Source organism: Bos taurus, chromosome 1 (genome assembly GCF_002263795.3).
Source record: "Bos taurus isolate L1 Dominette 01449 registration number 42190680 breed Hereford chromosome 1, ARS-UCD2.0, whole genome shotgun sequence".
Taxonomy (NCBI): Eukaryota; Metazoa; Chordata; class Mammalia; order Artiodactyla; family Bovidae; genus Bos; species Bos taurus.
The window spans coordinates 152,150,126-152,173,737 of NC_037328.1; the positions used below are offsets into that span (position 1 = coordinate 152,150,126).

Sequence of the window (23,612 nt, forward strand, 5' to 3'; positions counted from 1 at the left end):
AGTCAGTGATGCCATCCAGCCATCTCATCCTCTGTCGTCCCCTTCTCCTCCTGCCCCCAGTCCCTCCCAGCATCAGAGTCTTTTCCAATGAGTCAACTCTTTGCATGAGGTGGCCAAAGTACTGGAGTTTCAGCTTTAGCATCATTCCTTCCAAAGAACACCCAGGACTGATCTCCTTCAGAATGGACTGGTTGGATCTCCTTGCAGTCCAAGGCACTCTCAAGAGTCTTCTCCAACACCACAGTTCAAAAGCATCAATTCTCCGGTGCTCAGCCTTCTTCACAGTCCAACTCTCACATCCATACATGTTTCACTCTTTTTTATGGCTAATAGCACTGCATAGCACCACATCTTCTTTACGCCATCTATCTGTCGATGGTCATTTAGGCTCCTTCCGTGTCTTGGCTGTTGTAAACAGTGCTGCTCTGAACTTAGAGGTGCGTGTATCTTGAATCCCCTTTTATCGTTTCTGTACACAGCCCTGTGGAGGACTTCTCTTCAGCTACTGGAGTTGTTTAGCCCAAAGTATGTGAAGGCTTACCTCCTTGCCTTGGGTCAAGACAACCCTGATGGATTAAGCACTGTTATAAGCACTTTATTTGCATAATTTTCTTTAATGCTTTCAACTACTAACTAAAGCAGGTACTATCATTTTAAGGAAAAATTTTTTTAATTCAGAGAAATAAAGTAACTTGATTAAGATGGCCCAGAAAGTAGAGACCTGGGATTTAAAACCAGATCTTTCTTTTCCCTCAATTCACCCTCTTAACCAGCACATAACACACTGGCAGCAAATTAAGCAACCTTCCTGGATCCGCTGGCCCTCTCCCCTCCTCTGCCTCCATCCAGGCAATATGGGTAAGTTAATCTAGGAATAATATCATTCTAGGAACAAACTTTTGTCTTCAAAAACAAACTTACAGTTGTCTATATATAGAACCATCATAAGGTTCACAAGATATAAAAAAGTTGAAAGGTCTTTAGTCAATGATTGGAAAAGAGCATAAAGTGTAGATGGTTTTGTGAAATTCTACTATTAAAATTAAACATGCAAAATACCCAGATAAAATTTGATTTTTAAAGAATACATGTACCCCAGTGTTCACTGCAGCACTATTTACAATACCCAAGACAAAGAAGCAACCTAAATGTCTATCAACAGATGAATGGATAAAGCAGATGCATAATGGGCTTCCCAGGTGGCGTTAGTGGTAGAGAATCTGCCTGCAGATGCAGGATAAATATTACTCAGTCAAAAAAAAGAATGGAATAATGTCATTTGCAGCAAAATGGATAGACCTACAGATTACCATACTAAGGGAAATAAATCAGAGAGAGAAAGATAAATATCATATGATATCACTTTGTGGAATCTTTAAAAAAAATTATACAAATGAACTCATATACAAAGCAGAAACAGACTCATAGACTTAGAGAACAAATTTATGGTTACCAAAGAAGGGGACGGGGGAGGGATAAATTAGGAGTTTGGGATTCGCAGATTATGTGTATGTATATATATCTGAAACCCTTTGCTATATACCAGAAGCTAACACCAAAAAAATCAAATATACTTCAATCAAAATCAGTTGATTAATTCAACATGCAGACATATTGGAAGAGATAAGAGGGAGGGATGAACACGGCATAAAACTTTGGAGTTTCCTGACTTCTGGATCAGAAATAAAGGGGGGAAGCCTTTGCACCTGGAGAAGTGTGGCCCACAGGTGCCGCCGCGCTTGCCAAAGTGTCGCAGATGTCCTGGCGCAGCTTCGGGTTGAGCCGGCGCAGGCCTGCGCAGTCGGGGACACGGGTGACAAACGTCCCGCGGGCCGGCTGGCGGTCTCCCGGAGCTCGGCGGGACGCGCGGCCCGATGCCCCCCGCGTGGAGCGGGATGCCGCGCTCCTCAAGGCGCCGGCGGCCCCCCGCACGCGGTCCCCCACCGGCCGCGGATGACCACCTCGCCCCACCCCCATCCCCCGGCTCGCGCGGCTCCCGGCCGCTCCCTGTAAGTGGTGCTCTAGCAGGAACCGCAGGGCCTGATCAATTGCGGGCCCCAGGAGTGAAGGGGAGCTTCTGGATGTGTCTCAGCACCTAGTCTTTGCGGGCATAGGGGGACAGCAGGAACTCGGACTGAGGCCTGTAGCCGTACCAGGCCAGCCCCACGTGGACCACCTCCCTGCTAACACTGAAGCCGTGGACCATGGTGTTCAAGAAGCTCCGCACGCTGTGCATGTTCTTGGGGTGGACGCTGGGGTCCACCAGAAACACGAGGTCCCCTGCAGAGGCGTCCCCGCACACTGCAGAAGAGAGGCCTCTCACGATAAGATACCGTGAAACGGAAGGCTGCTGTGAATGGCTGGGAATACATCTCCCCCGCCTCCCTCTTCCTTGCCTTTACACCAAACAGCTCTGTGTTACCAGCTGATGTGCACCCGGCCCAACGCACCGTCATCTTCCTTGGCTTCAGGACCACTGGCTACCTTTGTTCCCCTGCCACCCTCTGTTTAATTCCAGCAGACGTTTGACCCTTCCATTAGACCCCTGACCACGGCCCTTCATTGAACCCTTGTGAAGTGGAAGTCGCTCAGTCCTGTCCGAATCTTTGCAACCCCATGGACTATACAGTCCGTGGAATTCTCCAGGCCAGAATACTGGAGTGGGTAGCCTTTCCCTCCTCCAGGGGATCTTCCCAACCCAGGAATCGAACTCAGGTCTCCCCCATTGCAGGCGGATTCTTTACCAGCTGAGCCACTAGGGAACCCCTAAAACTCATAAAGGAAACCAGCTTTCTAGGAGTACGGGGTGCTGCTGGAATCCCCCACCTACATCCCCTTTGCCAGCTGGCACACTGGTTTCCCAGCTGCTTCAAGGGCTTCTATCACCTGCTCCCAGCTGAGACTTTGTGCAGAGACCTGCCCCTGGCTGAAGGCAGCAGCCGTATCTGGAGACGCCTGGGAAGCTATATCGGGCCACCCCCACCAAGTGGCCAATGTTTGATCATGTGGGGATACAAGTGTCTGGGCTCCTGGCCTTAACTGAAACCATTCATGGTGCCATTTATGCCCTGGCAGTGCCCTGCTGAGGCCACGGTCTGACTTTATGGGGGGCTGTCTCCTTGCTTGGCTGCTTCTCCCCGATTATCTATCTCACTCCTCTTACTCCTTTACAGGTTGGTCTTAAAGAGCCCTGCCTCAAAAGAACACGTTTGCCCAATCCCTCTCCCCAGCTCTGCTTCTAGAGAAGCTGCCCTGAGCCGTCAGCTTTTCACCTTTGACTTCTGACACTTTCTGGTGGTTTCGTCCCTAAGTCGTGTCCGATACTTGTGACCCCATAAACTGAAAGGCCTACCAGGCTCCTCTGTCCATGGGATTCTCCAGGCAAGAATCCTGCAGTGGGTTTCCATGCCCTTCTCCAGACACTCTCTGGGCACCACTTAAACTGAACCCATTTGACACGTGGCGTTATCACAGGTATGACTCACATTTGCCCTTTGGCTCCCTAAACTCAGAGCTGCCTCCTGCAGCTGCTTCTTCCAAACCCAGCTCTAATTCTGGGAACCACAGCCCCCATGGTGAAAACAAATTTATCAAAGGGGAAAGGTGAGAGAGAGATAAACTAGAAGCTTGGGATTGATAGAGATACACTTTCATCGTTGTCGTTCAGTCACCCAGTCGTGTCCAACTCTGCGACCCCATGGACTGCAGCACACCAGGCCTCCCTGTCCCTCACCATCTCCCGGAGTTTGCCCAAGTTCATGTTCATTGCATCAGTAATGCTGTCCAGTCACCTCAACTCTGATGTCCTCTTCTCCTTCTGGCCTCAGTCTTTCCCAGAACCAGGGACTTTTCCAATTAGTTGTCTGTTCACATCAAATAACCAAAATACTGGAGCTGCAGCTTCAGCATCAGTCCTTTCAGTGAATATTCAGGATACTCTGCTACATGTAAAATATATAACAAGGGCCTGCTGTACACCACAGGGAACTATATTCAATATCTTATGATGAACTATAATAGAAAATAATCTAAGAAGAATATATATATGCCGGGGACCAGCTCCGGCTGATCCAGGGTATTCGAAGGAGAGACGGCTTCAGCGACCTATTCAAATGTTAATTAGAGATATAAAGAGTAATAGAATGAGGATAGCTCAGTAGGAAAATTCAGTGGAGAAAACAAGCTGAGTAGCTTGGTTTACACAGAAAATCAATATAACCTGTGACACCAGCTTAGCTCTGACCACGGAGGCTGCAGGCACCCTCTCGAATAGCGGAAGGTGCCCCACCTTAGACACCTTCTCGAGTGGGTCTTAGAAGCCAAGGCAAATAAGTGGTCACAGAGGATTTCCGCGCTCCAGATGGAGACTCAGCTGGAAGTTAAGGAGAAAAATGACATGGGGAGACCAAGCTTTGGCAGGCAAGGCCCATAGCTTTATTTTCAACAGGGGCTTTTATACCCTAAGTTACACATAGAGGATAATAGGGGATGCAAAGTCAGCAGTCTTTGATCCTTATCAAAAACCAGGGTTTCTATCCTGCAAATTTATCGTATTCAAATGGTTTAGGTGACTTACATCATCTTCTGGCCAGAAGGCCTATTAACATTTTATGACTCTTGACAAAGACTTATTTTCTCTAAGAGTAATTATTTTAAGGTTTGGCGCCATCTTCCGAAGGTGTTAGATAAAATTGCATTCCTATAGGGCGGATGTGTAATGGGTTTACAACAAAGGAAAGAATTTATTACCTTAAGGGTCTAAAGTTGCTAACACTAAGGCCACTACTTATTTTTTCTACATACCAACTATATTAATTAATACACATTCAAGGATACAATACAGGGGATGTGGAAACTTGGCAACAAGCATTGGCTCATCAATGAAATCTTTTACTAGTTTTATTCTGACAGTCTCTAACTCTCTGAGAAGCTCTAAGCTATTTGAATATCTTAAGCTTCCCGTGCCTCTCAAGGCTGGGAGACTGTAAACAATCGTATGCGTAGCTGTAGGAGTCTGGGTAAACTTGTCAGGCAAGTTAGAGAGCTATTTGAGGGGTTTGGATTTAAACACTCCTAATTGCTCAGGAACTTTATTAATTGGAGCTGTAAGTTAACTCTTTGACAGAGAGAGTGAGATGGTGGTGGGGGACAGCCCCCATTAAAGTCAGAGGTGAGAGCACAAAGCAATAAAGTAGGCAGACTCTGGTTTTTTGGGGGGTAGATGCTCTAGAATATCCGGGGGGAATTCCTGAGGCTTGATCCTTCCTTTGCGTATGCTGAGCCTCCTTCCTCATGACCTTTGTCACGAGTGGAATGCCTCACTGGCTCCCGGCATATATATATATATATACACACATACATATATATGAATAACTGTATCACTTTGCTATATGCCAGAAACCAACACAACACTATAAATCAACTCTAGTTCAATTTTTTAAAGAATACTATTACCTCCATCATGTTTTTTTCACCTAATTTTTACTCTATATTGGAGTATGTTTGATTAACAGTGTGTGTTAGTAACAGAGTGTGTTAGTTTCCAGTGTACAGCAGTGACTCAGTTATACATATGCATATATCTGCTCTTTTGTTAATTCTTTTCCCATGTACGTTATTATAGAATACCAAGAGAGTTCCCTGCTGCTATACAGTAGGTCCTTGTTAGTTATCTGTTTTAAATACAGCAGTGTGTACATGTCAGTCCCAAACCCCTTAACTGTCCTTCCCTCCTCCCACACTTGCCCCCATAAGTTCCTTCTCTGGTCAGTGAGTCTGTTTCTGTTTTGTAAAGAAGTTTTTTCTTTTTGATTCTGTATGTAAGCAATATCATAATATTTGTCTTTCTCTGTCTGACTTCAGTTCAGTCAGTCAGTCAGTTTAGTCGCTCAGTTGTGTCCGACTCCCCATGACCCCATGAATCCCAGCACACCAGGCCTCCCTGTCCATCACCAACTCCCAGAGTTCACTCACACTCACGTCCATCGAGTCAGTGATGCCATTCAGCCATCTCATCCTCTGTCGTCCCCTTCTCCTCCTGCCCCCAGTCCCTCCCAGCATCAGAGTCTTTTCCAATGAGTCAACTCTTTGCATGAGGTGGCCAAAGTACTGGAGTTTCAGCTTTAGCATCATTCCTTCCAAAGAACACCCAGGACTGATCTCCTTCAGAATGGACTGGTTGGATCTCCTTGCAGTCCAAGGCACTCTCAAGAGTCTTCTCCAACACCACAGTTCAAAAGCATCAATTCTCCGGTGCTCAGCCTTCTTCACAGTCCAACTCTCACATCCATACATGTTTCACTCTTTTTTATGGCTAATAGCACTGCATAGCACCACATCTTCTTTACGCCATCTATCTGTCGATGGTCATTTAGGCTCCTTCCGTGTCTTGGCTGTTGTAAACAGTGCTGCTCTGAACTTAGAGGTGCGTGTATCTTGAATCCCCTTTTATCGTTTCTGTACACAGCCCTGTGGAGGACTTCTCTTCAGCTACTGGAGTTGTTTAGCCCAAAGTATGTGAAGGCTTACCTCCTTGCCTTGGGTCAAGACAACCCTGATGGATTAAGCACTGTTATAAGCACTTTTATTTGCATAATTTTCTTTAATGCTTTCAACTACTAACTAAAGCAGGTACTATCATTTTAAGGAAAAATTTTTTTAATTCAGAGAAATAAAGTAACTTGATTAAGATGGCCCAGAAAGTAGAGACCTGGGATTTAAAACCAGATCTTTCTTTTCCCTCAATTCACCCTCTTAACCAGCACATAACACACTGGCAGCAAATTAAGCAACCTTCCTGGATCCGCTGGCCCTCTCCCCTCCTCTGCCTCCATCCAGGCAATATGGGTAAGTTAATCTAGGAATAATATCATTCTAGGAACAAACTTTTGTCTTCAAAAACAAACTTACAGTTGTCTATATATAGAACCATCATAAGGTTCACAAGATATAAAAAAAGTTGAAAGGTCTTTAGTCAATGATTGGAAAAGAGCATAAAGTGTAGATGGTTTTGTGAAATTCTACTATTAAAATTAAACATGCAAAATACCCAGATAAAATTTGATTTTTAAAGAATACATGTACCCCAGTGTTCACTGCAGCACTATTTACAATACCCAAGACAAAGAAGCAACCTAAATGTCTATCAACAGATGAATGGATAAAGCAGATGCATAATGGGCTTCCCAGGTGGCGTTAGTGGTAGAGAATCTGCCTGCAGATGCAGGATAAATATTACTCAGTCAAAAAAAAGAATGGAATAATGTCATTTGCAGCAAAATGGATAGACCTACAGATTACCATACTAAGGGAAATAAATCAGAGAGAGAAAGATAAATATCATATGATATCACTTTGTGGAATCTTTAAAAAAAATTATACAAATGAACTCATATACAAAGCAGAAACAGACTCATAGACTTAGAGAACAAATTTATGGTTACCAAAGAAGGGGACGGGGGAGGGATAAATTAGGAGTTTGGGATTCGCAGATTATGTGTATGTATATATATCTGAAACCCTTTGCTATATACCAGAAGCTAACACCAAAAAAATCAAATATACTTCAATCAAAATCAGTTGATTAATTCAACATGCAGACATATTGGAAGAGATAAGAGGGAGGGATGAACACGGCATAAAACTTTGGAGTTTCCTGACTTCTGGATCAGAAATAAAGGGGGGAAGCCTTTGCACCTGGAGAAGTGTGGCCCACAGGTGCCGCCGCGCTTGCCAAAGTGTCGCAGATGTCCTGGCGCAGCTTCGGGTTGAGCCGGCGCAGGCCTGCGCAGTCGGGGACACGGGTGACAAACGTCCCGCGGGCCGGCTGGCAGTCTCCCGGAGCTCGGCGGGACGCGCGGCCCGATGCCCCCCGCGTGGAGCGGGATGCCGCGCTCCTCAAGGCGCCGGCGGCCCCCCGCACGCGGTCCCCCACCGGCCGCGGATGACCACCTCGCCCCACCCCCATCCCCCGGCTCGCGCGGCTCCCGGCCGCTCCCTGTAAGTGGTGCTCTAGCAGGAACCGCAGGGCCTGATCAATTGCGGGCCCCAGGAGTGAAGGGGAGCTTCTGGATGTGTCTCAGCACCTAGTCTTTGCGGGCATAGGGGGACAGCAGGAACTCGGACTGAGGCCTGTAGCCGTACCAGGCCAGCCCCACGTGGACCACCTCCCTGCTAACACTGAAGCCGTGGACCATGGTGTTCAAGAAGCTCCGCACGCTGTGCATGTTCTTGGGGTGGACGCTGGGGTCCACCAGAAACACGAGGTCCCCTGCAGAGGCTTCCCCGCACGCTGCAGAAGAGAGGCCTCTCAGGATAAGATACCGTGAAACGGAAGGCTGCTGTGAATGGCTGGGAATACATCTCCCCCGCCTCCCTCTTCCTTGCCTTTACATCAAACAGCTCTGTGTTACCAGCTGATGTGCACCTGGCTCAACGCACCGTCATCTTCCTTGGCTTCCTCAAGACCACTGGCTACCTTTGTTCCCCTGCCACCCTCTGTTTAATTCCAGCAGACGTTTGACCCTTCCATTAGACCCCTGACCACGGCCCTTCATTGAACCCTTGTGAAGTGAAAGTCGCTCAGTCCTGTCCAAATCTTTGCAACCCCATGGATTATACAGTCCGTGGAATTCTCCAGGCCAGAATACTGGAGTGGGTAGCCTTTCCCTCCTCCAGGGGATCTTCCCAACCCAGGAATCGAACTCAGGTCTCCCCCATTGCAGGCGGATTCTTTACCAGCTGAGCCACTAGGGAACCCCTAAAGCTCATAAAGGAAACCAGCTTTCTAGGAGTCCGGGGTGCTGCTGGAATCCCCCACCTACATCCCCTTTGCCAGCTGGCACACTGGTTTCCCAGCTGCTTCAAGGGCTTCTATCACCTGCTCCCAGCTGAGACTTTGTGCAGAGACCTGCCCTGGCTGAAGGCAGCAGCCGTATCTGGAGACGCCTGGGAAGCTATATCGGGCCACCCCCACCAAGTGGCCAATGTTTGATCATGTGGGGATACAAGTGTCTGGGCTCCTAGCCTTAACTGAAACCATTCATGGTGCCATTTATGCCCTGGCAGTGCCCTGCTGAGGCCACAGTCTGATTTAATGGGGGGCTGTCTCCTTGCTTGGCTGCTTCTCCCCAATTGCCTATCTCACTCCTCTTACTCCTTTACAGGTTGGTCTTAAAGAGCCCTGCCTCAAAAGAACATGTTTGCCCAATCCCTCTCGCCAGCTCTGCTTCTAGAGAAGCTGCCCTGAGCCATCAGCTTTTCACCTTTGACTTCTGACACTCTCTGGTGGTTTCGTCCCTAAGTCGTGTCCAATACTTGTGACCCCATAAACTGAAAGGCCTACCAGGCTCCTCTGTCCATGGGATTCTCCAGGCAAGAATCCTGCAGTGGGTTTCCATGCCCTTCTCCAGACACTCTCTGGGCACCACTTAAGCTGAACCCATTTGACACGTGGCATTATCACAGGTATGACTCACATTTGCCCTTTGGCTCCCTAAACTCAGAGCTGCCTCCTGCAGCTGCTTCTTCCAAACCCAGCTCTAACTCTGGGAACCACAGCCCCCATGGTGAAAACAAATTTATCAAAGGGGAAAGGTGAGAGAGAGATAAACTAGAAGCTTGGGATTGATAGAGATACACTTTCATTGTTGTCATTCAGTCACCCAGTCGTGTCCAACTCTGCGACCCCATGGACTGCAGCACACCCGGCCTCCCTGTTCCTCACCATCTCCCGGAGTTTGCCCAAGTTCATGTTCATTCCATCAATAATGCTGTCCAGTCACCTCAACTCTGATACCCTCTTCTCCTTCTGGCCTCAGTCTTTCCCAGAACCAGGGACTTTTCCAATGAGTTGTCCGTTCACATCAAATAACCAAAATACTGGAGCTGCAGCTTCAGCATCAGTCCTTCCAGTGAATATTCAGGATACTCTACTACATGTAAAATATATAACAAGGGTCTGCTGTACACCACAGGGAACTATATTCAATATCTTATGACGAACTATAATAGAAAATAATCTAAGAAGAATATATATATATGCCGGGGACCAGCCCCGGCTGATCCAGGGTATTTGAAGGAGAGACGGCTTCGGCGACCTATTCAAATGTTAATTAGAGATATAAAGAGTAATAGAATGAGGATGGCTCAGTAGGAAAATTCAGTGGAGAAAAGAAGCTGAGTAGCTTGGTTTACGCAGAAAATCAATATAACCTGTGACACCAGCTTAGCTCTGACCACGGAGGCCGCAGGCGCCCTCTCGAATAGTGAAAGGTGCCCCACCTTAGACACCTTCTCGAGTGGGTCTTAGAAGCCCAGGCAAATAAGTGGTCACAGAGGATTTCCACGCTCCAGATGGAGACTCAGCTGGAAGTTAAGGAGAAAAATGACATGGGGAGACCAAGCTTTGGCAAGCAAGGCCCATAGCTTTATTTTCAACAGGGGTTTTTATACCCTAAGTTACACATAGAGGATAATAGGGGATGCAAAGTCAGCAGTCTTTGATCCTTATCAAAAACCTGCAAATTTATCGTATTCAAATGGTTTAGGTGATTTACATCATCTTCTGGCCAGAAGGCCTATTAACATTTTATGACTCTTGACAAAGACTTATTTTCTCTAAGAGTAATTATTTTAAGGTTTGGCGCCATCTTCTGAAAGTGTTAGATAAAATTGCATTCCTATAGGGCGGATGTGTAATGGGTTTACAACAAAGGAAAGAACTTATTACCTTAAGGGTCTAAAGTTGCTAACACTAAGGCCACTACTTATTTTTTCTACATACCAACTATATTAATTAATACACATTCAAGGATACAATACAGGGGATGTGGAAACTTGGCAACAAGCATTGGCTCATCAATGAAATCTTTTACTAGTTTTATTCTGACAGTTTCTAACTCTCTGAGAAGCTCTAAGCTATTTGAATATCTTAAGCTTCCCATTCCTCTCAAGGCTGGGAGACTGTAAACAATCGTATGCATAGCTGTAGGAGCCCGGGTAAACTTGTCAGGCGAGTTAGAGAGCTATCTGAGGGGTTTGGATTTAAACACTCCTAATTGCTCAGGAACTTTATTAATTGGACCTGTAAGTTAACTCTTTGACAGAGAGAGTGAGATGGTGGTGGGGGACAGCCCCCATTAAAGTCAGAGGTGAGAGCACAAAGCAATAGAGTAGGCAAACTCTGGTTTTTTTGGGGGTAGATGCTTGAGAATATCCGGGGAGACTCCTGAGGCTTGATCCCGCCTTTGCGTATGCCGAGCCTCCTTCCTCATGACCTTTGTCACGAGTGGAATGCCTCACTGGCTCCCGGCATATATATATATATATACACATATATGAATAACTGTATCACTTTGCTATATGCCAGAAACTAACACAACACTATAAATCAACTCTAGTTCAATTTTTTAAAGAATACTATTACCTCCATCATGTTTTTTTCACCTAATTTTTACTCTATATTGGAGTATGTTTGATTAACAGTGTGTGTTAGTAACAGAGTGTGTTCGTTTCCAGTGTACAGCAAAGTGACTCAGTTATACATATGCATATATCTTCCCTTTTTCTAATTCTTTTCCCATGTACATTATTATAGAATACCAAGAGAGTTCCCTGCTGCTATACAGTAGGTCCTTGTTAGTTATCTGTTTTAAATACAGCAGTGTGTACATATCAGTCCCAAACCCCTTAACTGTCCTTCCCTCCTCCCACACTTGCTCCCATAAGTTCCTTCTCTGGTCAGTGAGTCTGTTTCTGTTTTGTAAAGAAGTTTTTTTCTTTTTTGATTCTGTATGTAAGCAATATCATAATATTTGTCTTTCTCTGTCTGACTTCAGTTCAGTCAGTCAGTCAGTCAGTCAGTTTAGTCTCTCAGTTGTGTCCGACTCCCCACGACCCCATGAATCCCAGCACACCAGGCCTCCCTGTCCATCACCAACTCCCAGAGTTCACTCACACTCACATCCATCGAGTCAGTAATGCCATCCAGCCATCTCATCCTCTGTCGTCCCCTTCTCCTCCTGCCCACAATCCCTCCCAGCATCAGGGTCTTTTCCAATGAGTCAAGTCTTCACATGAGGTGGCCAAAGTATTGGAGTTTCAGCTTCTGCATCAGTCCTTCCAATGAAAACCCAGGACTGATTACCTTTAGGATGGACTGGTTGAATCTCCTTGCAGGCCAAGGGACTCTCAAGAGTCTTCTCCAACACCACAGTTCAAAAGCATCAGTTCTTCAGTGCTCAGCTTTCTTCACAGTCCAACTCTCACATCCATACAAGACCACTAGAAAAACCATAGCCTTGACTGGATGGACCTTTGTTGGCAAAGTAATGTCTCTGCTTTTGAATATGCTATCTAGGTTGGTCATAACTTTCCTTCCAAGGAGTAAGCGTCTTTTAATTTCATGGCTGCACTCACTATCTGCAGTGATTTTGGAGCCCCCCAAAATAAAGTCTGACAGTGTTTCCACTGTTTCCCCATCTATTTCCCATGAAGTGATGGGACTGGATACCATGATCGTCATTTTCTGAATGTTGAGCTTTAAGCCAACTTTTTCACTCTCCACTTTCACTTTCATCAAGAGGCTTTTGAGTTCCTCTTCACTTTCTGCCATAAGGGTGGTGCCATCTGCATATCTGAGGTTATTGATATGTCTCCCGGCAATCTTGATTCCAGCTTGTGCTTCTTCCAGCCCTGCATTTCTCATGATGTACTCTGCATAGAAGTTAAATAAGCAGGGTGACAATATACAGCCTTGACGTACTCCTTTTCCTATTTGGAACCAGTGTGTTCCATGTCCAGTTCTAACTGTTGCTTCCTGACCTGCATACAGGTTTCTCAAGAGTCTGACTTCACTCAGTATAATAATCTCCAGGTCCATCCATGTTGCTGCAAATGACGATTCATTCCGTTTTCTGGCTAAGTAATATTTCACGGTATACACGAAGCACGTCCTCTTTATGCATTCATCTGTGGATGGACATTCTGATAGTTACCATGCCCTGGCTGTTGTAAATAGTGCCACAACGACCACTGGCATGCATGTGTCTTTTCAAATGCTGTTTTTCTCTGATACGTGCCCAGGAGTGGGATTGCTGGATCATATGGTAGCTGTATTTTAGTTTTTTTATGGATCCTGCATACTGTTCTCCACTGTAACACTGTAAATCAACGATACTTCATCTTAAAAAAATGCTGTTCCCTCCATCAGATTTCTTTTTCCTCTTTTTTCTTTTTCTTTTTTTCTTCTTCTTTTCTTCTATAGTACATCCGCACGGACTCGTGTTCTTTTATCCTGGTTTATAATGCAACATTCGTTTGTGTGCTTATTCAATTAATGCCAATCTCCCCAACTAGACTGTGGGCCCCGTGAAGGCAGATGCCACACATTATGCTTGGTGGTCCACCACCGAGTGATAGAGGAGCCACCCAAAAAATGTCCAAAGAAGGAAATGCTTGGGAAAGAGGGAGGCAGCAGACATCACCGGCAGAGATGCAACCATGGAACGTGAATGAAACCAAATCAGGGAAACAGAAATGTCTGGAGCTAGAATAACCCTGTAGGATCATGCAATGCCATACTGCAGCCACCAGGTATGTGTGGCTGTTTGGCACTCGAAAAGTAGCTACTGTGACTCCGAAACGAAATTTTAAATTTTACTGAATTTTAGTTTAAATAATCACACGAGGCTAGTAGTGCAAGTATAATTAATTCAATTCATCCATCTTACAGATAAGGGAAATAAGACCTAGAAACGCAAGTAACTTGTGTAAATCTGTTCAAGGAACCAGTTTAGAAACCAGGTCCCCTGACACCCAGTCCATACCCTGGACTGCCTTAAAGAAGATTAAACTTAAAGCCCATGTTACAGAAGGGCAAAACCCACAAGAGAAGTTAGGCAGAAAAGGGCTGGAGATGCTTGGTGTACTTCAGGAACAACAAATTCATCTGTCACCTCTAGAGTCCTGAGTCTTACCTCTGGCAAGTTTCCTAATCATGATCAAGTGAAGTCAGAATTATTGAAAAGGAAAATAGTAAATGAGCTTGGGGTTCTTTAAGCTTCCTTCCCTTTGACCCTCCAAACTACAATCCTCTTGAGAGGTGAGGGTTCAGTGAGAGCTCCAGGGACGGCTACCTGGTTTGTCCCCCTAAAAGGTTTTACAGAAGAGATCAAACACAGGCCAGGAAGTGTTTCCCTGATCTTTCCAACCAGGAGAAACCTCATGGCTATAGAATATCTTTCAAGCAAAGAAGTGTTGGTTTCATCACATTGCAATTTGAGAGACTTATTACATTTTCATACATTTTTACTTTTTGACCTACTCAATCTTCATCACTTTTAAGGTCTTTGAAGCAGAGAAAATTCATTATCTCAGCCTCTGCTCACACTGAGAGGAGTCAGAGTCCAGGGGAAGTTTGAGAGCTCCACGTTTTTCCCCAACAAATAACAGCCTGTATAATTGTTTTTGAATATTTAAAACTCAATATTGTCTCAGTGGTAGCTTCAGGGTACTCAAACAATCTTCTCTTGATGATTCATCTGGAAAAGTCCCCAAAGTTAAAATGACTGCAAAAAAAATTACAGAGGTGTCCTCAGAACTCAGGAAAACTACCAATCTTATGACAATAAAAATGATATGGACCTAACAGAAGCAGAAGATATTAAGAAGAGGTGGCAAGAATACACAGAAGAACTGTACAAAAAAAGACCTTCACGACCCAGAATTACGATGGTGTGATCACTCACCTAGAGCCAGACATCCTGGAATGTGAAGTCAAGTGGGCCTTAGGAAGCATCTCTATGAACAAAGCTAGTTGAGGTGAGAGAATTCCAGCTGAACTATTTCAAATCCTAAAAGATGATGCTGTGAAAGTGCTGCACTCAATATGCCAGCAAATTTGGAAAACTCAGCAGTGGCCACAGGACTGGAAAAGGTCAGTTTTCATTCCAATCCTTAAGAAAGGCAATGCCAAAGAATGCTCAAACTACTGCACAATTGCACTTATCTCACACGCAAGTAAAGTAATGCTCAAGATTCTCCAAGCCAAGCTTCAGCAATATGTGAACCATGAACTTCCAGATGTTCAAGCTGGTTTTAGAAAAGGCAGAGGAACCAGAGGTCAAATTGCCAACATCTGCTAGATCATGGAGAAAGCAAGAGAGTTCCAGAAAAACATTTACTTCTGCTTTATTGACTATGCCAAGCCTTTGACTGTGTGGATTACAATAAACTGTGGAAAATTCTGAAAGATATGGGAATACCAGACCACCTTATCTTCCTCTTGAGAAATCTGTATGCAGGTCTGTTTAGTCATGGCTATGGTTTTTCCAGTAGTCATGTATGGATGTGAGAATTGGACTATAAAGAAAGCTGAGCATGGAAGAATTGATGCTTTTGAACTGTGGTGTTCGAGAAGACCCTTGAGAGTCCCTTGGACTGCAAGGAGATCCAGCCAGTCCATCCTAAAGGAGATCAGTCCTGGGTGTTCACTGGAAGGACTGATGCAGAAGCTGAAACTCCAATACTTTGGCCACCTCATGTGAAGAGCTGAGTTGTTCGAAAAGACCCTGATACTAGGAAGGATTGAAGGCGGGAGAAGGGGATGACAGAGGATGAGATGGTTGGATGGCATCATTGACTCAACGGACATGAGTTTGAGTAAGCTCTGGGAGTTGGTGATAGACAAGGAGGCCTGGTGTGCTGCAGTCCATTGGGGTCGCAAAAAGACGGACACGACTGAGCAACTGAACTGAACTGAATGTGGAAAAGCACAGCCAAAGGAGACAAAGCAAAATGCAGAGTCAACAGAATAGGTCCATTTTCACAAAATCATTTGAGAGCTTAATAACTCATTCAGAAGAGTAGCACTTTTAATATCTTTTTTTGCCGTTTGAGGTTAAGCTTTGAAAAAAATCAAAGGCCCATTTACTAAAAACGTGGAGATTTTCAAGTTCTCTTTAAAAGAATCATTTCCCTTTCATTAAATATGAAATTCCTGTGATATTTTCTTTTAATATTGTCACTACCCCTCTATTCCTGGCAAGGTCTTCATTTTTGGCTTAAAGATGCATTACCAATTCTCTGTGACTTGATGAAGCCAAAACCAGCTGCAAGGAAGATGATTCCCCAAAACATCTTCCAAGTCTCCATTTCAGACATGTATCTAGAGAGAAAAAGATACCTCTGAATTAAAATTATGTATTCATACAGTTAAAAATGAGTGCATATCATATTGTATATTCATTATACTTCAATACGGGTTATTCTTTTATATGTATACCTGTGGCTGATTCATGTTGAGGTTTGACAGAAAACAACAAAATTCTGTAAAGCGATTATCCTTCAATTAAAAAATAAATTAATTAAAAAAAAAAAAAACAGAAACAGACACAACTATGTCTTTCCCCAGACCAACAGAAGTGTTATAAAACTGAAGAAGGACATGTTACCACGTTTTTGTTTTTTTTTTTTGATTATGCAAGGAAAATGGTCTTGCTGACCCAATTCTGGAAGATTCTGTAAACAGTATGTACTGCAGACTTCAACTGTTTAAAGTTGTCCAGATATGGCTATAAATGAGGAAGCATACAGGCATAGGGTAGAACCACTGTTCCGCACACTAAAGTCATTTGGTGGAACAGAAACATTTCTGGATGAGTTTGCCTGTATTTTTATACAAGCATTGAATGACCTGGTAAACATTGTGGCATAAGGAAATACTCAAGTATCTCAGAAGGACATCTGTCTGATAAAACCAAGCTATCCTGAGAATATTTAATGAGTTCCCAGAAGAAGCAAAACCACCAGACTTCTCTACCCTAAACTTGGATCTATTTTCAAAGGTTCCCACGGTAATTATCCACTTCCAATACCATTTCTAATTTTTGACTCTGAGATGCTCCATATGTTTAAAAATAAGAACAACACAGCAATCACCTTGAATGAATGACACGCTCCACCTGGAACAGGGAACACCTCATCTTTATGGCTGACCTCACAGCCGTTCCCTACAGAGAGCAGTGGGGTTAAAAGTGAGGATTCTTGGAGACAGGTGGCCTAGGTTTGAATCCCAGATCCTCTACTTCATGGTTGATCTTGGGCAAGTTGTTTCTCTTCTCAGTTTCCCCATTTGTAAAATGGGGGCATAATAGCATCTGCCTCAATCAAATGAGTTCATTATTGTAAAAGAGTTTGTGCCTGGAACATAAAACCACTCTTTAAGTTCTCATTAAATAAGTCTTCTTGGAAATCTGTTATGTAAAAGTGAAAATGTATTCCCACTGATTTGCAACTCAGAATCTGTGGAGGTAGAGGATTACTAGCACTTTGCATTGTATATTAATAAGGCAGTTATTTTGTTGTGCTTATTTTAATTTATATCTTTTATTTGGCTTAATTTTCACTTTCAATCGATTGTTCCTTGGTAAGTTATTGTGCTAATCTCTATGTTTGTCATCTGAAATCTAGGAAAGAACCAGCTAAGCAGAACTTACTCTGCTCGTTTTGGTGGTGGAAATGAAAAAAAATCAGGTCCCAGAAAGGCTTAAGTAGTGTTCCAGGGATGCATAGCCATGCAGTCAGGTTTTGTCCCCAGTAACGTGACTCCAGGTCCAGCACATTGCTGTATCTCAGACATCTGTTTCGAACCCTTCAAAGAAGACCTCCAAAGTCCAGACTGTCACTCAGCTCCCTAGAGTCCACCTTCAAGTAAAATGAAGATCTAAAGCAATTTACCTTGGGGTAATAATGTGAGCTCAAGCCCTCTTTAAACTTATCAAGGAATTTAAGCAAAAAAATCTCATATCGTCTAAATCACTTTGCAGTCTCAAGCCCTGTAAGCAAAATATGTGTAGAAATGATATCATGATGCCCGGAAATAGCAGCCACCCAATGGCTGAGTTCTCTCTGCAGAAGGTGTAAATGTAGCCACCCTGCTTCTCTAAGACACATTTCTACCGTGCATGCTTCATTTTCTCCTTGAGAGTGACTCAAGGCTGTGAGATAACCACACCTGTTTATTATTTCACACCAACAGAAAATACTGGGAGAAGTCTTGACTTCAAAGGATGCCCATGGCCCTTGATTCTGGTTTCAGCTTGACCTCTGACTCTGTGGACTTGAGCAAGCCAGTTCACCTCTCAAGGTTGACGTGATGACTCTAGGGGGGCTTGGCAGTGAATTGTTGTTGTTGTTTAGTCGCTAACTCACGTTCAACTCTTTGTGACTCCCATGGACTGCAACACGCCAGGCTTCCCTGTCCTTCACCATCTCCCAGAGCTTGCTCAAACTCATGTCCTGTGAGTTGGTGATGCCATCCAACCATCTCATCTTCTGTCACCCCCTTCGTCTCCTTCCCTCAGTCTTTCCCATCATCAAGCACTGACTTCGGACACCTATAATATTGCCAACTATATTACAAGCCTTCCTTAGGGCAATAATCCAGTGATTTTCCAATGAATAGGTGTGATATAATTGGATTTCTCTGTTCCTCAGTTTGCACATCAACCTCCCATTAATGAATCTGTAAGGAGACTTACAAGTAATTTGAGAAAAGATACTTCAAGAATAACTTTCTATTCCCCAACAAACTTTCGTCTAATAACAAATAAATGAGAGGATGACTCTTAAAGAATAGACTGCTCTAATGGATTAAGGACAGTGTTAGGTTAAAGAGATTGAGTTTTATAGAGCCAGGAAGAATGATCCAAAATAAACTCATGCATTATGATTAGATAATTGCTATCATTACAGTAAGATACCATACATCATTTTTTTTAGTTCTTAGGTTATAAGGCTAGGTGAAATATAAAACCTTGAAGTAGAATATCTACATTTTTAAATTTCTTTATGTCCTAATTATTAGCATTAATGCAATTAATCATAAGAAATGAGAAGTATTTTTAGTTAGTTGTAAACCAAGCACTTGTAAACAAAGGGCTTCCCTGGTGGCTCAGATGGTAAAGAATCCGCCTGCAATGTGGGAGACCTGGGTTCGATCCCTGGCTTGGGAAGATCCCCTGGAGGAGGGCATGGCTACTCACTCCAGTATTTTTGCCTGGAGAATCCCATGGACAAGGAGCCTGGCAGGCTACAGGCCATGGGGTCACAAAGAGTCGGACATGACTGAGCAACTAGGAACAAACAAAGCCCTAGGGCTGTTTATGGAAATCTAGTGGGAAACTCAAAATTCATAAGCATTTTACAGCTGTGCATGTGTGTGTGTGCTGTGTCAATGAGGAGAAAAATGTTTGTAGATTGACTTAATGTCTACATTATATATACTATTTCATGAGGATGTTTATATCTAATTTAAGCTGAAGGGGGTGAGACATGCAGGGCTCATTGTGGAGGCCAAAACTGGAAGTCATTAAATGAGTTGTAATTAGGCAGGAATAGCATAGGATACTGATTCTAGAAATAATTCTAGTGGGTTTGGGTAGAGAGAGAATTCTCTCAAACTCTGTTGCTCAAATAGTTATCTGAAAGGTCTACTTTTAAAGATTACTTCCTTCAGTTAAATTACTTTGCAACCACCATAGTAATAATTGATTCAGGGAAGAATCATCAAGAGATTTTAACACCACTGGGTAAAAGTGTGTTAGGAACAGGATTTTAACAGTTTCAAAGTATCTTCTGACAAATTACTTATAAATTACTGAGGACAAAGAAAAGTACAATGGAGAAATATGGACAAAGCTTAACCTGGTTATCAGAATTAATATCAATGATAACAGGATAAACTAATATCACATCCCTTTCATGGATCACAGCCTTGTCATGGTGAAGGGATTTGAGTAATTCAATGAAGATATGAGCCATACTGCACAGGGCCACCCAAGATGGACGGGCCATAGTGAAGAGTTCTACCAAAATGTGGTCCGCTGGAGGAGGAAATGGCAACCCATTCCAGGACTCTTACATGAGAAACCCATGAACAGTATAAAAAGAGAAGACGACCTGATACCAGAAGAAGAGTGTCCCACCTTGGAAGTTGTCCAATACGCTACTGGGGGAAAGCTGAGGGCCATTACTGATAGAGCCAGAAAGAAGGAAGAAGCTGGACCAAAGCAGAAATGATGCTCAGTTGTGGATCTGTCTGGTGGTGAAAGTAAAGTCCAATGCTGTAAGGAACAATATGGCAAAGGAACCTGGAATGTTAGGTTCATGAATCAAGGTAAGTTAGATGTGGTCAAGCAGCGGATGGCAAGATTGTACATTGACATCTTAGGAATCAGTGAACTAAAATGGGTGGGAATGGGCAAATTTAATTCGATGACCATTATATCTACTACGCTAGGCAAGCGTCCCTTAGAAGAAATGGAATAACCTTCACAGTTAACAAAATAGTTCAATATGCAGTACTTGGGTGCAATCTGAAAAACAACAGAATGATCTTGGTTCATTTTCAAGACAAACCATTCAACATCACAGTAATCCAAGTCTATGCCCCAACTACTAATGCTGAAGAAGCTGAAGCTGAATGGTTCAATGAAAACCTACAACATCTTCTACAACTAATACCAAAAAAGATGTCTTTTTCATCATAGGGGATTGGAATGCAAAAGTAGGAAGTCAAGAGATACATGGAATTAAAGGCGAGTTTGTCCTTGGAGTACAAAATGAAGCAGGGCAAAGGCTAACAGAATTTTGTCACGAGAACATGCTGGTCATAGTAAACACCCTTTTCCAACAACCCAAGAGATAGCTCTACACATGCATCTGCATCAGATGGCCAAGATAAAAATCAGATTGGTTATGTTTTTTACAGCTGAAGATGGAGAAGCTCTATACAGACAGCAAAAACAAGACTGGGAGTTGACTGTGGCTCAGACCATGAGCTCCTTATTGCAAAATTCAGCTTAAATTGAAGAAAGTAGGGAAAACCATTAGGCCATTCAGGTATGACCTAAATCAAATCCCTTATGATTATACAGTAGAGGTGATGAATAGATTCAAGGGATTATATCTGATAGAGTACCTGAAGTACTATAGATGGAGGTTCATTACATTGTACAGGAGGTGGTGACCAAAACCATTCCCAGGAAAAAGAAATGGAAGAAGGCAAAGTGGTTGTCTGAAGAAGTTTTTACAAATAACTGAGGATAGAAGAGAAGTGAAAGGAAAGGGAGAAGAAAAGACATACCCAACTGAAGGCAGAATCCCAGAGAATAGCAACGAGAGATAAGAAGCCCTTCTGAAATGTGCAATGCAAAGGCATAGAGGAGAACAATGGAATGGGAAAGATCTCTTCAAGAAAATTGGAGATATCAAGGCAACATTTCATACAAGGAAGAACACAGTAAAAGACAAAAATGGTTAAGGACCTAACAGAAGCAGAAGAGATTAAGAAGAGGTGGCAAGAATAAGCAGAACTATGAAAAGCAGTGTTAATGACTCCCATAACTCATCTGGAACCAGACATCCTGGAGTGTGAAGTCAAGAGGGCCTTAGGAAACATCACTACAAACTAAGCTAGTGGAGGTAATGGAATTCCAGGTGAGCTCTTCAAAATTCTAAAAGATGGTGCTGTTAAAGTGCTGCACTCAATATGCCAGCAAACTTGGAAAACTCAGCAGTGGCCACAGAATTGGAAAAGGTCAGTTTTTGTTCTAATCCCAAAGAAGGTCAATGCCAAAGAATGTTCTACTGCTGCTGCTGCTGCTGCTGCTGCTGCTGCGTCACTTCAGTCATGTCTGACTCTGTGAGACTCCATAGATGGCAGCCCACCAGGCTCCCCCGTCCCTGGGATTCTCCAAGGCAAGAACACTGGAGTGGGTTGCCATTTCCTTCTCCAATGCATGAAAGTGAAAAGTGAAAGAGAAGTCGCTCAGTCATGTCCGGCTCTTCGTGACCCCATGGACTGCAGCCTACCAGGCTCCTCCACCCATGGGATTTTCCAGGCAAGAGTACTGGAGTGGGGTGCCATTGCCTGTTCTAACTACTGCACAACTGCACTCATTTCACATGCTAACAGGGCTTCCCATGTGGCACTAGTAGTAAAGAACCTGCCTACCAATGTAGTGACATGGGATCAGTCCCTGGGTCAGGAAGATCCCCTGGAGGAGGGCATGGCAACCCACTCCAGTATTCTTGACTGGAGAATCCCATGGTCAGAGGAGCCTGGCGGGCTGCAGTCCATGGGATCACACAGAATCAGACACGACTGAAGCAACTTAGCACAGCACAAGCTAGCTGTGTGGATCACAACAAACTGTGGAAAATTCTTAAAAAGATGGGAGTACTAGACCACCTTACCTGTATTCAGACATAGAACAACTGACATGGTCTAGCAAGATGTACTCTGCATATAAGCTAAATAACCAGGGTGACAGTACACAGCTTTGTCATACTCGTTTCCCAAGAAAGGAATATGACAAGGCTGCATATTTTCATCCTGCTTATTTAACTTACATGCAAAGTACATCGTGTGAAATGCAGGGCTGGATGAAGCACAAGCTCGAATCAAGATTCCTGGGAGAAATATCAACAACCTCAGATATGAGATAATACCACTCTAATGGCCAAAACTGAAGAGGAACTAAAGAGCTCTCTCCTCTCAAAGAGGAGAGTGAGAAAGCAGGCTTGAAACTCAACATTAAGAAAACTAAGATCATGGCATCTGGTCCTATCACTTCATGGCAAATAGAAGGGGGAAAAGTGGAAGCACAGACAGATTTTCTCTTTTCGGGCTCCAAAATCACTGCAGATGGTGACTGCAGCCATGAAACTAAAAGATACTTGCTCCTTGGAAGGAAAACTATTACCAACCTAGACAGCATATTCAAAAGCAGAGACATTACTTTGCCAACAAAGGTCCATCTAGTCAAAGCTATGGGTTTTCCAGTAGTCATGTATGGATGTGAGAGTTGGACTATAAAGAAAGCTGAGTGCCAAAGAATTGATGCTTTTGAACTGTGGTGTTGGAGAAGACTCTTGAGAGTCCCTGGGACTGCAAAGAGATCCAACCAGTCCATCCTAAAGGAGATCAGTCCTGGGTGTTCATTGGAAGGACTGATGTAGAAGCTGAAACTCCAATCCTTTGGCCACCTGATAAGAAGAACTGACTCATTTGAAAAGACCCTGATGCTGGGAAAGATTGAAGGTGGGAGGAGAAGGGGATGACAGAGGATGAGATGGCTGGATGGCATCACCAACTCGATGGATATGAGTTTGAGCAAGCTCTGGGAGTTGGTGATGGACAGGGAAGCCTGGCGTGCTGCAGTCCATGGGATCGCAAAGAGTCAGACACGACTGAGTGACTGAACTGAACAGTGCTTTATACAAAAGTGTCCTTCAAGGTTTCTGTTCTTCCTCCACGGACCACTCAGCAGTAAAATGAAAAGATACCATCTCTAATGTTCTATGCCAGGGGCTCTCAAACTTGAGCATTGCATCAGAATCACCCAGAGAATTTGTCAAAACCCAGCTCTGAAGCCCACCTCCAGTGGTTCTGATTCAGCAGGTCCAAGGTGGGACCTGAGAATTTGAATGCTGAGCTAGTCCAAGGAAGCACACTTTTAAAATCATTCTTCTGTGTACTTAGCACGCAGCAGTTCCCACTCAGACAGATGTCTGCTCTGTTTACCTTCAACAGCATCTCTAGCTCCACA

The 23,612-nt window shown here is 43.9% G+C and overlaps 1 protein-coding gene across 1 annotated transcript in view; it reads right to left on the bottom strand.

Annotated features, from left to right (window-relative positions):
* Window positions 1-23,612, bottom strand: part of LOC112448102 (collagen alpha-4(VI) chain) — a 147,169-nt gene that overhangs the window by 113,658 nt on the left and 9,899 nt on the right. The window contains exon 2 of the mRNA XM_024997177.2: window positions 16,077-16,165. Coding sequence (XP_024852945.1) covers window positions 16,077-16,161 — 85 coding nt within the window. The 5' untranslated portion in view covers window positions 16,162-16,165. The remainder of the gene's footprint in view (window positions 1-16,076; window positions 16,166-23,612) is intronic.